The 16,196-nt window shown below is 36.5% G+C and overlaps 1 protein-coding gene across 2 annotated transcripts in view; it reads left to right on the top strand.

The window, feature by feature from the left end:
* The window catches only part of ATRNL1 (attractin like 1), a 526,081-nt gene that overhangs the window by 109,568 nt on the left and 400,317 nt on the right, over positions 1–16,196 (top strand). For both annotated transcript variants that reach the window (XM_040607278.1, XM_040607277.1), the window contains exons 13-15: positions 1,401–1,519; positions 10,729–10,861; positions 12,141–12,322. In XM_040607278.1, coding sequence (XP_040463212.1) covers positions 1,401–1,519; positions 10,729–10,861; positions 12,141–12,322 — 434 coding nt within the window. The remainder of the gene's footprint in view (positions 1–1,400; positions 1,520–10,728; positions 10,862–12,140; positions 12,323–16,196) is intronic.

The raw sequence follows: 16,196 nt of genomic DNA, 5'->3' as shown, positions 1-16,196 counted from the left end.
TGCTTCAAGGCAGTTTATTTTTCTGTTAGCTTTTATTTGTTTCTGACCTGGATATAAAGTTGCAAACTCAGAAAAAAACCCCGTGCATTATATAACAAAAAGGTTATCCAGGTAAAGCTTTCTGAAGAAATGCTTTTGTACAGTTTCATAATGTTTAGACATCTACAGCCTAGAATGTTTCAGCTCTTTATAAAAAGAGAAATGTTGAGACACTAAATGTAAAAGTAACACAGACAGAAGGGGATCTTATGAGAAGCTGGTCATGTTAACAGGAATTTAAAAAAAAAGTCAAACAAAACAAAGCACAGACAGGCTAAAGGAAAATAAAAAAGTTAGAGCAGTTTCTAAAGTAAAGCTGCTGCAGTGAGAATAAACTGCAGCTAAACTTGCAAGAGATGAGGTGTTTAGAATCCCAGTTCCAAAGTTGTGTGGACAGCAGTGCTCCACTGCTGTTAAATTCTGTTTCAGGTAGTCATATTCTGTCATAAGCCAATTTTTCATATATTCTTTTACACCACTTTGCTCAGTTGTTATCTGGTTGAGAATATCATCTGAGAAACTGCTGATAGTCAATATTAAAGGACAAGCAAAATTTTAGCAGGTTTTTGAAAGATCAGTCCTTGGATAGCAAGGTTCTCTGGCAAAAGAATCTCTTGGACATGTATGATCCTGAGACTAAAGAAGCTGAACCACACAGGAGTTAAACATAGTGATCAGTGTAGGAAATGGTAGTAATTCTCCTATTTTGGGTCATGGTCGTTTTTCCAATTTTTGCCTCCTTTAAACAGAAGCAATCATTTGTGTCCCAAACATAAATGTTAGTCCAGGTCCTGAAGGCTTGTATTAAGGATTTAATGTGAACTCTTCCTCAAATATTTATCGTAGAGAAAGTGTAGAACTATAACTTGCCAATCATTATTAGGTTTAGAAATTAATTTATAGACTTCAAAAATGTCTGTATGTTGCTAATATCTGTTTTAGTTTTTTTTATATTTACTACTTTTGCCTTCTTGCATAGCAATCTAATATTTTTATCAGAAACCTGCATCTGAAGAAAATATTTTTTGATAAAGGAGTGAGGAATCAATAGTTTAAGAGACTTTCTGATACTCTTAATTTATGCACTGTGCTAAGAGAGTTTGTATGCTGCAAATCAGTGACTATTCCTTTGGTTGATATGGCACTTATGAAACTTCAAATATAGCTGTTACTAAAGGAATTTTTAAAGGAGCAAATCTCATTAAATGAGTAGAATTAATTTCCTACAGTTACTTAAACCTTTATGAACGGCTAGAGTTCATATGAAGGGTGTAACAGAAAATGCTCTAAACAAGTGTTTAAAATGTGGTGGCGTTCTCCTTCTGTGCAATGTTTCTTCTTAACTTTCATTTGTATTATAGCTGCCGCAGATGACAGATGTTACCGATACGCAGACTGTGCGAGCTGTACTGCCAACACAAACGGGTGCCAGTGGTGCGATGACAAGAAGTGCATTTCAGCAAACAGTAACTGTAGCATGGTGAGTCTTTGCAAATCTGTGTTAATGTTATTAATACTGTTTCTTTTCTAGCTAATGCAGAGGCCTGATGTAGTAAATGAAAGGGTTATAGTAGACTAATAAAAGGTTGTTTTGACCACAAACAGAAGCGTGCTTGCCTAGCTTTTGCAGTAAAAACGTGGCAGAGGCAGAGGTGGACTGCAGCAAAGGGATCTATTCTAGGGAAAAAAAATATGTCTTGTTTAGGATTGTATTAGCCCGCTGTATATCTCTGAGGACAAATACTATTTTCTCCTAATTATTGATATTTTAGAATGTCCTAGAGTCATTATTAAGTTGGATTTTGTGCATATGCTGTGTACAGTATGCAGGTAGAAACCGTGGAATCCCATGAAGGGTGGCTATTCTGTTTTGTTCCCTTTTAAGCAGGACCAGGTCAGTCTCATTTCATTGGTATTCTAATCAGTAATCATCATAGAAATGTTCTTAACCCATGGAGTTACTTGCCATCTCATTAGAGGAATATGAGCCTCTGTCACCATGAGATTAACTGGCTTGCGATGATTTGGTAAGGTTGTTCTGATCTTTGTAAATACAAGCAGTCAGAACATACAGATTCATACTGTTGCATTAAAAGTCTGAGGAGTGGCTGGGAGAGGGTGGGGGAAAGCCCTTCCACTGACTCATGAGATTCGGAAAGGATCTCCTTGCTTTCTAAACTCTTTCTCAGAGAAGAGCCTAGGTGCCGCTAAATCCAATCCTAGTCTCAGACTCAGTCAGCAGCTTTAGGTGTAAAGGATTATATATACAGCCGCTCATCAGTGCCATCGTTGCCAGTTAGAGCCCAGTTTAAGGACTTTCACTAACACAGTTTTGCAAAGCTGAAAAAAAATAGATCATTTGTTAAGGTGACACACATAACAATTCTGAATTGCTGTTGGTAAATGCACTTACTGCAAAAATCGAGCTCGAGTGAAGAGTTCAATACTTTTCTTAACAATATTGTTCTGGGTAACATCCAACATAGTTGGAAGTGCAAATCCTACCAGAGGTGAGGCATCCCTGACAGGGGAGGAGAGAGGTGCAAGCCTGTCAACACATCTGTTAGTTAAGAGTTCTCGTCTTCAAAAAAACCCAAACCAAACCAACCCCCAAAAAACCCACACCAAAACCCCAAACACCACTCATACTAAAATACCAGACTTTCTGCTCATGGCAAGGTGGGATGGAGTCAGCTATTGCGTGCTGTTTGGCCCTTATCAAGGTATCCCTTCTGGAAGCTCAGCTGAGCCTGATGGTTCCGTGTGGAGCAGGAAGGGTTTGGTGTAGACAAGTACACGGTATGGGTTGATGGTTACAGATGTGCGGGGGTCTTCCTGCTATGTGCTGAAGTAGTGCTGGGGTGTGAGGCCCCTGCCTCACCCCGGGCACCATCCAGCTAGTTTGCTTGTTAGACTGCACCCGTTCTCAGCTTTGTGAGCTGTGCATGCTGCTCAAGTCAAACACCAAATCCACTCGGAGCCCCATAGAGCTGTCTGCGTTAGGTCGGGATGGTGGGGGAGCACACCACCACATATACAGGTTTATATTTATCTATTTTCAATATTGATTAGCTCCATGTTTTAGAGTTTATGTTATTGTCCACCAGCTGCTGCATCTCTTGTTTGTTCATTTGATTTTTGCAAGCTTATAATACTATTTTAGCTTTATAATTTTTGCCTCCTTGTATTTTTCAGCTAGCTCCCAACACCTGGCTGTACTTGAGTTCCAAGTCCTTTCTTTACACGCTTCCATTAGTAAAGGTAGTTTGCTGTCTGATTTGAACCCGATGCAAATCAATCTTGCTCTCTAGACAGACATATTCAGGTGTGAGTGGGATTGACTCTGCCTCAGATCTTGCCCATTCGGAGCGAGCACAGCCGGCTCTAATCGCTGGCGTTCGTAGCTAGTCACTGCTAACAAAGGCAATGCAGGCACAAATTCATCAGCAGCCATGTTATGAGTCTGTCAGAGGGATTTCGTATTCCAGGCACTAATGGTTAGTTTCCTTTGTGATCTCTGAGGGCTCTTATTTTCCTAACACATTGTGCTATATTAGGTGCCAATTTTCTAACTGTGGTTTTCAACCTTTAAGCACGGAACAGTTGCTAAGGAGCAGACCATCTTCATCACTAATAAATGTAGAGCACTGGGTATTTTAGCACAAGCTTCTCAGTTCAGTATCCTTCTTTGACAACCTTTCATGACCAAGATTGTCAGCTTAATTAGCAGCTCATGCACCAGTCTTCTCTGTTTCATTTCCTGTCTTTTATGCAGGGTTTGAAGTGGATAGCAAAGGCTGTTAGTGGAATAAAGAATGAGGTTGTGAAAATTCATCAAAATTATTTCTGAGAAGAGTTACTATCCTAAGTTGAAGGTGGCTACTGTAAAATTAGTGTATTGGCTAGGAGGCAATGGAGACAGAATTTTGCAGCTATTGATATAAACCCATCAAAATAGCATCAACAGAATGGCAACATGTGGAGAAATGGAATGGATTAGGACAATAAACCATTTTCATAGACTGCTACTTCTGGACTAGGCCCACAGAATGAAAATGTTGTGACAGTACTGTGATGGTAATGTGGGATAATAAACTGTAGACTCAGAAATATCACAAGGAGAAAGTCCTATTTTTGCAGCTGTACAAAGGCGTTCATTTATGAATGAGATCACGGAACACCCAGATGAGACAGACAATAATGTTTTAGAATCTGTTGCTTTCGCTTCATCGAGACTGGCCAGCATACTAAAGATATGTTGGCAATCAGTTTGGCATTGGCTTCATGGTCACGGATATTGGTAAAGCAGTGACTGTTTTGCTGATTGGAAGGGATGTAAAATATGGAAATTTCCCTGAAATAACTTTGTTTGGACAGATGGACTGCATAAGTAGTACTAATGCATTGATGATACACATATACCTGCCTGTGCTCACCATCTGATGTTTAACAGGACACTATATTCCACTGCTGTGCAGACTGATGGATCATCAAGGTATATATCAATATCTGATGTAATTGCAAGCAGAGGCTTGCAAGGGCATGTCATTCTGGAGGTCTGGCTCATTTCAGCACTAGTGAGCTGGTTTGTTTTTCTCCCAGAAAAACTCATGTAAGTGGGGCACTTCTGCACACTATAGTTTTAGTTGACCCTATCATGTCTGACGCAAATGTTGAGGGGTGGATGCTTATTCTGTCTTGCCCAACTGGGAAAGAGTTTACTTAAAACATGTGGAGTGATTCAAGATGGTACTGAAATTTGGCTCATGAGTAGAGTGAACAACATGCTAGCAGTAGTGCCTTGTTTGTTTTCTACCATTAAATATATCTTTTAGAGATTTTGTCTGTTAATAGTAAGCATTTTAAATGTTGCCTTGAGAAATTACACTACTGAAATTCCCTAGACTGCTTACAGTGTACACTGAAATTATTCCATAATACAATGAAGTGATTTTCTATAAAATAAGGAAAAAAAAATATTAATTTTTATCTTGGAGATTGATAAATGCTAAAATTGTAAGATGACCTACTTGACCTTTTTTCAAAAATGGGTAAATACAGATACTAGTATGCCATAGGGACAAAAGCAACTATAATACTGTCATTAATACTGCCATATGACATGTACAGACTTGATGAAATATGTCATACTAATATCTATATAAGTTCCTCTTTCAAACTGTTTCATGGAGCCTCTTGCATCTAGGCAGGGCTGTTTTCAACTTTGAGACACAGACTATTTTTTAAGACTTTGTCACAAACAAAGAAGGAAACATCATCATTGACGTACTTCTTTTTCTCCCATTCATTGGATGTCTGCATCAAAGATTGAAATTTAGACAAGAATATTTTGATTGACTTGTAAAATCTAATAGTGTTGCATGTGTGTCCCTCTAAGCGCTAAATATTACTTTTTCTTTTTCTAAAACTGGGAGAAACAGCTTTCTGTCATGCTTATATCTGCTGTTTTACTTAACTTCCCTGTCTCACATCTTCCTTCCTTTTGCTTTTTCAAAAAAAAGTTTTATGTCTTGTCTGTGGTATATTTCTGGGCTTTGTGGAGTTGATTGTATTGACTTTTACTAGCAGTTTACTGCCCTTAAGTCTATTACATTGATCTTTCACTTTGACACTTTAATTTGTACTCTATAATATCCTAAGCATCATCCTGGTCCTCACTGGGTCTGCTGCATTTTGCCTATTTCTTGATAGAGGAAAACCACTAGATGTGGGTCCGCTTAATATGTTTATGAAACTGTATTTACTTTGTACACCTGCACATAAAAAGCTTTATCTCGCATCTCGTGAGAATGATACTCCCTTGCTGATTGTATTGTTCAGAATATTAACTATATTTCTATTTTGTAATGGAAATAGTCTCAGGAAAAGTTATTAATTTTACCATTTTACCTTCCAGCTTTTATTAAAAAAAAAAAAAAAGGCTTTGAGGGAGAGATGAATTTAATTTTAAATTGCTGCACCTTTAAAAGATACAATTTTTCTTGAGATTGTAGCATGGAAGAGTAAGCATACAATTGGTTTGCTCCTCAGGGAGGAGCCATCCCATGAAAGCAAAATCTTTTTGTACCTTGTGACAAATAAAATGGTAAATGACCGAAAAAAAATAATGACCGACCAGTTGCAACAAAAAGCAAAATTTCCTTTACTGAAGACGACCAGAAAGAGCCTGCATTTTAGAGTAAGAACATTTACTTTATCAATTGTGCTTTTTGTATTTCAAAAATGGAGCAAAATATTGGTTGATACAGTGATGGAGAGCCTTAAGATATTGTGAGAGTAATCATTTTTAAAGATAAAAATACATCAAGTCCACATTATGGCCATAAAGCTGTTTTATTTTTGCAGACACGTGTAGGCACATTCCAAAAAAGTGTGATTGCATCGAAGCCCTGGAAGTGCTGGAACGTCTCCTGCCTGCCAGCTGCCTTTAAGCAGTGTGCTTGGGAAAGAGGGGGGGCTGTCTTTGGACACGTACCATGCCACTATATATGTTAATGGATCAAGTGGTGATAGACTTATAGGTGAAAAATGTAAAAATATTTATGTGTAGGTTGATAGTGGATAATATGTTGGCTTCTTTTTGATATTTATAATGTGAAAGACCTTTGAAGGTTTTTCTTTTTTTCTTTCTGTCTTTTTAAAGTATTTTTTCTTTCAACCCGCTTTTTTGTCTCCTCCCTCACCCTGTTCTTTGGGAAACAACGGGAAATTCTTGCACTGGGTATCAAAACAAATTGTTTTTGATTTTTTATATCTTCAGAATAACTCTTCCCGTTTCCTCCTTTGTCTCCACCCCAAACTCCAGATCCAATCAGCAGCCCTGAAAGGCACACTTCGGAATTAACAAGAAATGGCTGCCTTCTCCCCTTCCATTGTCTTACTACTCTGCAGTAAAAATGGAAGTAGTCACTGCAGCTAGGGTAGCCATAATAACATGCTTCACCCGCTGTCTAAAATGTTGTCCTATAATCCTTCAGTTTATAGAACTGTTTACTGCCCACCCTACAAGTCTGCAAATAAAGTAACTTATTATTCCCATATTACTTAAGCAATGTATTTTGAAGGCTTGGAATGCAGCAGTAATATGATACTGAACTTGACTTGAAAAATTTTGATTGAGAGAAAATGTTTTCTCTTCAAAATCCTACAAGTACTTGGAAAAAAACTGGACCCCCCCCCCCACTTTCCTTATAAAATTTCAGCTTTTATTCTGAGTCTCCACATTAAGGTTGTTAAAATACCTACTCTTTCACTGTAACAAAAAGCAGACATATGGGAAGGCAGAATAAATTGGCAATACTTCATCAGTTGGGATCAAGAGCACCAGGCACATGAATGGAACACTTTTTTGGTCAGAGTATTGTCTCTGATGTGTCTTCAAGTGGAGTGCGTGTGTTTTCTTGTTTCGAGAGAGTGCAGTGGGAAAAGGCACAGCTGAAACATTTGTGCATCCAGTCTGGATTGCATTTTTGAAAGCCCCATCGCTTTCAAAAGCCACGAGTGGGATGTGTTCCTGCCATAACAATGACCACCCACACCCTTAGCTCCAGTGCGAGTCTCTGGGTTTCTTGTCTGTCCATCTCCACACATGCAACACCATAAAGCCCCAGTTGGTTATATATATATATATATAAGATATAATATAATATATAAATATATATAATATATAATATATATTATATATATATATTTATATATATACACAAATACAGCCCAAACTGGTACGTGACTTAAAAGTATTTTATATGAGTGGGGCTTCATAAACTAAGCGTTGTAGAACCCATGAAGGCTATGAGAAAGTGTTTTGCTGAGGATATAGGATACCAAAGGGTTTTTCAAAAAGAGCTATAGTCCTACATTGTTAGATATTTTTACACAATGCCTTAAAGACAAGAATCATGGCCTTTTTGTAATGCTTGCACAGCTTGCAGAAAGTTAACATCCTCTTTCATGATGGGGATTCCTTGGATGCTACACTAATACCAATAATAATAAATATAATCATAGCAACCTGCCTAATTTGAGGAATGCAAAGAATGGTCAAGGGGAAATGTATAAAGTAGTAAAGGGAATTATGAATAGAATCAAATTCATTTTGGAGGAAAAAAGGAAAACTTAAGACTAAAGAGTACCCAACAGTAAGATTTGGGAATAGCTTCAGAAAAATAGGAAATCTATTAGATTAATAATTTATAGTTAGACTAGGAAAACTAGATAAGATTATACTGTTAACCTGAAAAATCCAGGAGGAGGAGAGGGTGATGTTATTTAATAGCAATTTCTGAAATTCTAAGAGAAACTACTGTAATATTTTTATTCTACAGTGGATATTCAGAAAATCACTACAGTTCATAAGTCTTTCTATACACCACCATATCAAGATCAGTACTGAAAAAAACCTAAGTAAATCAGACATAAATGGGAAACTTTATACATAACATGATTTACTCATACTTTGGAGTGTAAACATTATAAATAACCTACAGCAATATAGAACTTCAGTAACAGATGGGCTGTCATATTTCTGAATTTCATTTGGTTTGGTAGCTTAAGTTATAACCTTAATATTGTGTTAATATGAATTACCTATTGGATTCACATCTACATTGAACTAATGAGATTTTCAGGCAAGCAATGTTTAAATTGGATTTAAGGGAAATAAGTGCTGGGAATAAGGGAATACAACAGAGAACATTATTATAGAATAGTCACTAGTACTTTGAATTTTATTTTAAACATTAAATAACTAATGCACAACAAGCTTCATGATTAGAAAGTAATAGAACAAATATCTTGGTTTAGTTGAAAATTGTGATCTGTATGTAATATCACTAAAGAGTATATAATTTTCAAAAAGAATCTGAAAGTTTAAGGATTTTGAGCTATGCCATCATGAGGTGTTGAAAGTATTAGTTGAGGTATTGTAAATGAGCAGACGGTGGGTACTCGTGCTCCAAAATTCACTTTAAAGTGTCTCTCAGGCAGCTTTGTGAATATGCATCATGACTGAGTGAAACTAAATGTGGATTTGTACCAAAGGCTTTTTGTGCTTTACTGTTCCTATGCATTTATTGGCCTAGACAGGCGTTCTATTACTTTATGGCATTGTCTTTGGCTCTGCTTCATACCATGGTGTAGATGCCTTCTCCTAGAACTGCTTCTCTGGTTCTTTTTGCTTCACAGTAGCCTTTCTTACACACCAGAAAAATAGCGAGTACCTTTTATAATAAGCTCACTGCTGGGCGACTGATCCAATGAAGGCAACAAAGCCTTAAACAGCAATGCTCTTCAGCAGGAATGAAGCTGGTCCTGTGTGAGACTGAAAATTTATTTTAACAATTACATTATTTCAGGACTTCAGGGGAAAAAAAATAAATGGAGGCTGGTTGTCTTCCCTCCTGACTGCAGTAGGTTGATGCCCCGTCATCATCATCATTCCAGTACTAACAACTGTGTATCTTACTATCGTATTGCCCCTTTAGATGTGTTTTGTCATTCTCCAAAAGACTATTAGAAAGGAAAGCAACCAAAATTGTCATGTAAATCATACATTTGCTATATAAGTACAATTCTTTTTTGCTGCTATGCATGAATGAATCTGTTGTTGTTAGAGGGAGACAAGAGTTGTTAGGGTTGGACAAGATGACCTCCAGAAGGTCCCTTCCAACCTCAACCATTCTGTGGTTCTGTGAGTATAAAGCTGCCTTGAATTATGACTTACTTGTAATTATTCCCTTGAAATGAAGTTAATAGAGACAGCCTTATGGATAACCTGATGAACTGACTGAGGATTTGGGGCATTTTATTAAATAAGATATCAATACTATGTCATAATTAAAAGTATTATGCAAAGGGGAAAAAAGATTTGTATTCAGAATGCCTCACTTGGAAAGGAAGACCTATTTTCAGGAAAAAAACCCCACCCCAACAAACCCAACAAAAAACCCAAGTAAAAATTCCTTCAGCGTTTATTCCTGTTCTTATACACTAAGGTACCAAAGGAAAAATATTATTCCTGGGTTTATGTCACTGTATGACAAAATGGTTTCCTGTAGATTCTGTAAATTTTATGCTAGCTATGTTGCATACAGGTTTGCAGTTAAATCTGTAAAAAAAGTGTGACTGCAATTTTTGACAGCTCCTTGTGGTTTGTGACTATTGGTCTGTAGATCCTATTTTTTTTTCGTTTAATCCAGATAAAACAAAGCAAGTTATATTCTTGCACCTTTGGTCAATGATGTGTAATTTTATATCTGCATCTTGTGCCATTTTTTATATTCCCTTTGATTATTTTTTCTTGCTTTGCTCTGCATGGGATGAAATGATTTAGTGAGAGCATACACCTTAACTATCTAAGAAATAGCAATTTAGTTTAGTTATTTAAGGTCTTCCTGGGCTCTGTGCTGGGAAGAGACATCTTCAAAGTCTTGTTTGACTCCCTCAAAGTTAGCTATGTGGGACAGGTGGGGTGATTTGTGCTCTAGAGATGTGTTTTATACTCTCTGCAAGTGATAAGGGAATCTAGGCAAAAGCTTAAATTCAGCCTAGCATTTAGGTGGCTGTGGTTTTCTGGGAGAGATTCACCTGGTGTGTGTTTCAGTTTTGACTTCTGCTTTGTTGATGGTTTGGTACAAGTTTAAGCTGCCTTTTTGTCTGTTTTATTTTTAGTCAGTTAAAAACTACACCAAATGTCATGTGAGGAATGAACAAATCTGCAATAAACTGACCAGCTGCAAAAGCTGCTCGCTACACCTGAACTGCCAGTGGGACCAGCGACAGCAGGAGTGCCAGGCGCTACCTGGTAAGGGCTGTAGGGTGGCAGCGCTGCTTTTTAGACCTGAATTCAAAACAGAGTAAATCTCTTCCATTGTTGCCGAAAAATATGCGTTCAATGAGTAGACCTGGATTTGTCATACTGGTGCTAACTATCCCTGCTATGCTGTGCCTGTACAGGGGAACATAGATGTAGCTACATCACTGATTGGTATCTTCATGCTACTGTTAATTTTGTTAGGAGACGTAATATTAATGAAGGCATAATGGTGTCTACCTCTGCACAAGCCAGTGATGAGGTCCAGCCTGTGGGGATCACCGACGACAGAGCGGCATTGCTATACTGAGTCCTTACATGTACATATTCACCGACAGTTACTTTTGCTCACTGGGGTTTTATCTTATACTTCAATTATACTTCAATTTTCCTGTGCAGATAGGTCCTAACATAATTTTGGTAATACTGTGAAAGCAGTGAATATTAAAAGGCTGATATAAAATATTCTGAGAAGGTGATGGTTAACGTTCTGAAATAATATTTATTCTGTAATTAATATTCATAACTAAGCATATGCAGTTAGATATCGGAACCTTTTCCATTTGATCTTTATGTCTGGATGAAGTTAATGAACACAGGTTTTTTTCACAGAGATCATTCATTAAATAACTTTAATCAATTTATTCTGTGCACATTTGTGCAATCTTTTTAAAGATGAACTATAACAGTCGCTTCGAATTACTGACTCATTTTTTAATAGTTATCTGAATCTGAGTAAAGCTGAAATATGTCGAAGAGGAAATATTTTTCTAAGATGTTACCTGAATTTCCTATTATTCTGATTGCATTTGTATTTAGGCAAATATAAATGCAAAGGTAGGATGAGAAAGGCAAGATAGGGTAAAGTTGTGATCTCTGAATTCTAGGGCAGTTGTTTTCAGATTTTGAAATTTCCATGACATTCAGCTAAATTGATTGGTTAAAGTGCTATAAATTACGTACATACTTTAATTTTTAATATTTAGTTGTGCTCAAATCTGAATACAGTGTATCGTAACAATATTGTTACACCGAAACCTAACATATATCTTACAGATATTTTACAATTTGTTAAAAGTTTCTTTTCATAAAAATACAGTATTTGATATGATACTACTGGGTATTTTAGAATTTATGTGACGTGAAAAGGGAAATCGAGTGTGGGATATATTTTGAATTATGATCTCAGGAAGATAAAATTCAGACTCCCTTAGGTTTTTTTTAAAAGTTTTTTTTCAAGTCTGCTTTTATCATATGCTTTTTACACCAGCTCATCTGTGTGGGGAAGGATGGAGTCATATTGGAGATGCCTGCCTTCGCATAAATTCAAGTCGTGAAAGCTATGACAATGCCAAACTGTATTGCTACAATTTAAGTGGGAATCTTGCCTCGTTAACAACCTCAAAAGAAGTGGAATTTGTTCTGGATGAGATACAGAAGTATACACTTCAGGTAAATTGAGTAACTGTAATTGATGCTTATGTGAATTAGATTTGCTTCGGGAAATCTATTTTAAGGATTTGTCCAAAGAAAGGGAAGTTTATACCTTCAAAGAAATGTAGCGTGGTGCTAAAGGCTGATACACGGTTTATAGGATATTAAGAAAATCTCATTTTTAAAGCTAATGACACAGCAGTTCCCAAGTGTTTCTCCCCAACAGATCTAACTGTTAAAGGTTATTGTTTGCTTTCAAGATGTGGCTCAAGAGAACAGCTGGAACACTGATCCGGGAGATCCCAGCCCTTTTAAATACATTGTGACAGCATGAATCAAAACAAGACAAAATATTTTTTGTTGTAATAAAGAAAAAAAATCCCAAATTTCATATCAGTATCTATAAAAGTGCTCTCAAGATTGGTTTTTGGTGGTGAATAGCCAGGCTTCAAGCAGTTGAGGACAGAGAACTATTGAGGATGTATACTTTTCTTCAGAAAACCCTTTCTCCTTATATAAATGGTACGTGAAAGTCACAGAGAAGCTGTACAGGTATGTGAAGTGTGTGGAAACTCCCTGCAAAGCAGTGCCGGGATGAACCAGGAGCTAATTAGCTTTCTGTGATAATGGTGGGGGAAGGAGAGAGCTGAAAACTCTCACATGCCTCTGGCAAATACAGGAAGCTGCCATCGGAGTATTCCTCAGGAAAGTGATCCACATTAATTTAACTGTGGGAAAAAAGAACAGAAATTGAAGATTAATTAATTATCTGTCCATGTGTGGTCAGGTTCAGGTTTTTTGCAGTTAAATATTTTAATACTTATTGCTCTGTTTAACCTGTTGGAAAGCTTACCTGCATCATTGGTACATGTATGTGCAACAGCGTATGTTCACATGGAACGTCTTAGCAGAAGATTCTGTTACAAGCAAATTGGTTCATCTTGGCAAAGGACATGTTTAAAAGTGTGCATTTTGCTTTGTAGAACACGCATCAATTTTTTGTATAACCCCCCTAATTTTTCAGTGGCTTAGGATTTTACAGTTCAGGAAAATGAAAGGTAAGTATGAACTATAATTAAAGCTTATATCAAGCTACTATGTGATTTGCAAAGTTGTGTTGTAGATGAAATGAGATGCATACAAAGGAAAGGGCAGTTAAGGATTGCCTTTCTGTTATACTAAACCTGAATGCAAGAGTGTAGGGACAGATACTGTGAATCTAAATATTCTATGTTATTCTTTTCAGCATTCCCTTTCAAAAAAGAGATGCAAACATAGGTTATGTACTTAAGTTTTTCCAGTTTTTTGCCAATAAATGCTGGACAGAGCAAATTTTTTTTTACTAGAAAGACATCTATTTTATTTGCCAATAAAGGAGAGAGAAAAGTAATTCTTTTATGTCAGAAGATCTCCCTTGATATTGTACTTACTGCAGTCTTGAAACACATTCTGTCTGTTACACAAAATGTAATTGATACCAAAATAACAAAATCACAAATGGCAATGATTAGGTATTTATTTTGCCACCTTCTTTCTACCCCACCCCCACCCCTTATTCCTGTTAAAATACTGCACAGGGGGCCTTCAAATCTCATAGTGTGTGATAGATTATTGATATGACAGATATTACCTGACTTGCTTGAGGTGTAGATGAAAAATAGGGTTTTTTTTAGTTTTTGGAAGCAAGATTTTTCCTACGGAGCTTAGAACTTCTACAAGGTGACATCCTGCTGAGCCTATCTTTATTTAAATGAAATATGTCCTGAGCCAATGTAGTGATGTAAATTTGAGATACCTCACATACAGTTTATGCAATTGTAGACAAATGTATGCACTTTAAAAGTATATCATGGGTTAAACAATCATTTAGTTATCGGAATCTGTAATGAAATGCTACCATGACTTATCCTGGTGTTTTCAGTGGCATTTAGAAAAAAATAAATTATTTTATTCATTTGTATCTGTCTGTCCAGTTACATTTGTTCTGTGTGAGACAGCCTAAGCGTCTTATCAGGTGTGACAGAGGCTCTCTGAAACTTTTTGATTTTCTTCTGTCTGCCTTTTCCTCTCAAACTGCAATCATAACGATTTAAGGAGTGAGATTTCATTTCAGATGGCTCATTTTTGTAACAGGTGGTGGTATGGAGTTCGCAAATGTAGTCAGAGCAGCTGTAAAGTGAATGCTATGCCTTTAGTCTGCGTTATCTATGGTGGAGTTTGACCTGTGTGGTTAATTTCCAAGGCTTTAAAATCTTTCGCCTGTGTGAAACAAAAGCTGTGGGGATTACTGAATGTTGTCAGAGCTACATTTGGAAATAAGAATACGGACCTGTTTTTATCTGCTTTATTTGGTATTTTTATACTGAGAAAAGAAAAACAAATTTGGTAACTGTTGTGTATTTTACGAACTTAAAATAGTGTCAGTAAATACTGCAGCCTGGAAGAACTTAAGAATTCTTTATTGTTCATAGGAAAACATGGGACTTTGTAGGTTATTTTCTAATACACAAAGTCTTTGTTCTGGGACAAATTTAGGATGAATTCTTCATCATGTTTAGAATCCTACAAAACACTGTTTTGGAAAGATTGAGAGGGAGGAGGCTGCCATTGTCTCCACACCTTGCCCAGACCTTATTGTATATAAATAATTTCTCTTAATTCCAATACTAAATTGGAAATCAATACAGTGCCTCCTTTTAAAGGATAAGGAGAAGGTTCATTTGGTGCTAAAGAAAGAGACGTAACAAAGGCCTTTGCAGTACGAAGTCAGAACACAGTTGAATTTGCAGGCGTATTCTAAAACTATCACCAGTAATTTAGACTAATTTGTATTTTTCATTGAAAATAAATTAAATTCTTTAAGAGAATGCCAAAGTAAGCACAGTGAATAGACTGTGGATTCCTGTACTAAAGCAAAATGACACAGTGTTTTTTCTTATGTGCTGTTTTAGTGACCTAGTAAGCAAAAAATTCTGAAAGGGGAATATTTGAGTTTTTCAGCAAAGTAGATTAAACAGCAATATGAGGTTAACTCATTGTTCCTGCTAATATTCAAATGTATACTCATTTAAAAGAGCAATTAGTTCTCTTGGGAGTTTGCTCCCAACTGTGGGATTTAACTAAAAATTGTAATTTTCTTGTTAGCATGCAATAAATTCTGAGAAGATTTAGTTTTGGTGTAGTAAGCATAAACAAAGATGAGAACAGCTTTAAAAAATGCCTTGCGTTATATAACTGTTTGCAACTTTTTCTTTAACTCACTGTTCTTGGGGCTAAGCATCCTTTATAAATTACACTTGAGCGTAGCTTGCAGTTAATTAGCGAGCTTTGCATGGCAATATTATTCCTTGGTAGCTCAAGGTATTCTCAGAGGGCTCTGTGGTTTTTTTTTTGTTTTTATCATATGTGAGGCTGTAGTGGAGCTGACATCTACTTTTTTTCTGAATTAGTCTCTTTACTACAGTTTTTAGCAGTCCCACTTTACTATTGTGATTTTAGAAGTCTTATAAGTTATTTTAGCACTTTTTCTCCATATTGGAGTTTTTACATTGACTGTCCGTTATTTCCCTCTATTTTAACAGTCTTCCTGCTTTTAGGAAGTGGGGAGCTCAACTTACTTTGGATGCCTGAGAAGAGCACCCAATTTCCAAAATAATTGTCCCCTGTAAAGAAGAAAACTCCAGAGTATCTAAACCAAAGTCCCACTGGAATACTAGCTATAATTCTCATAGATGGAAACTGGGGATTTTGTAGTCTTTTCATTTTGCCAGATATTACATGTGATTTTAACCAATGCCACAACAGCAAAATTTGAAAAGAGTAGGAGACATAAGTGTTTTTATGACTTAATGTATGACTCCTAGTACTAGTTACATATAGATTTCATCATTTG

The sequence above is a fragment of the Falco naumanni genome, chromosome 9 (genome assembly GCF_017639655.2).
Source record: "Falco naumanni isolate bFalNau1 chromosome 9, bFalNau1.pat, whole genome shotgun sequence".
Lineage (NCBI taxonomy): Eukaryota > Metazoa > Chordata > Aves > Falconiformes > Falconidae > Falco > Falco naumanni.
This window is presented reverse-complemented; position numbering and strand designations above follow the sequence as displayed.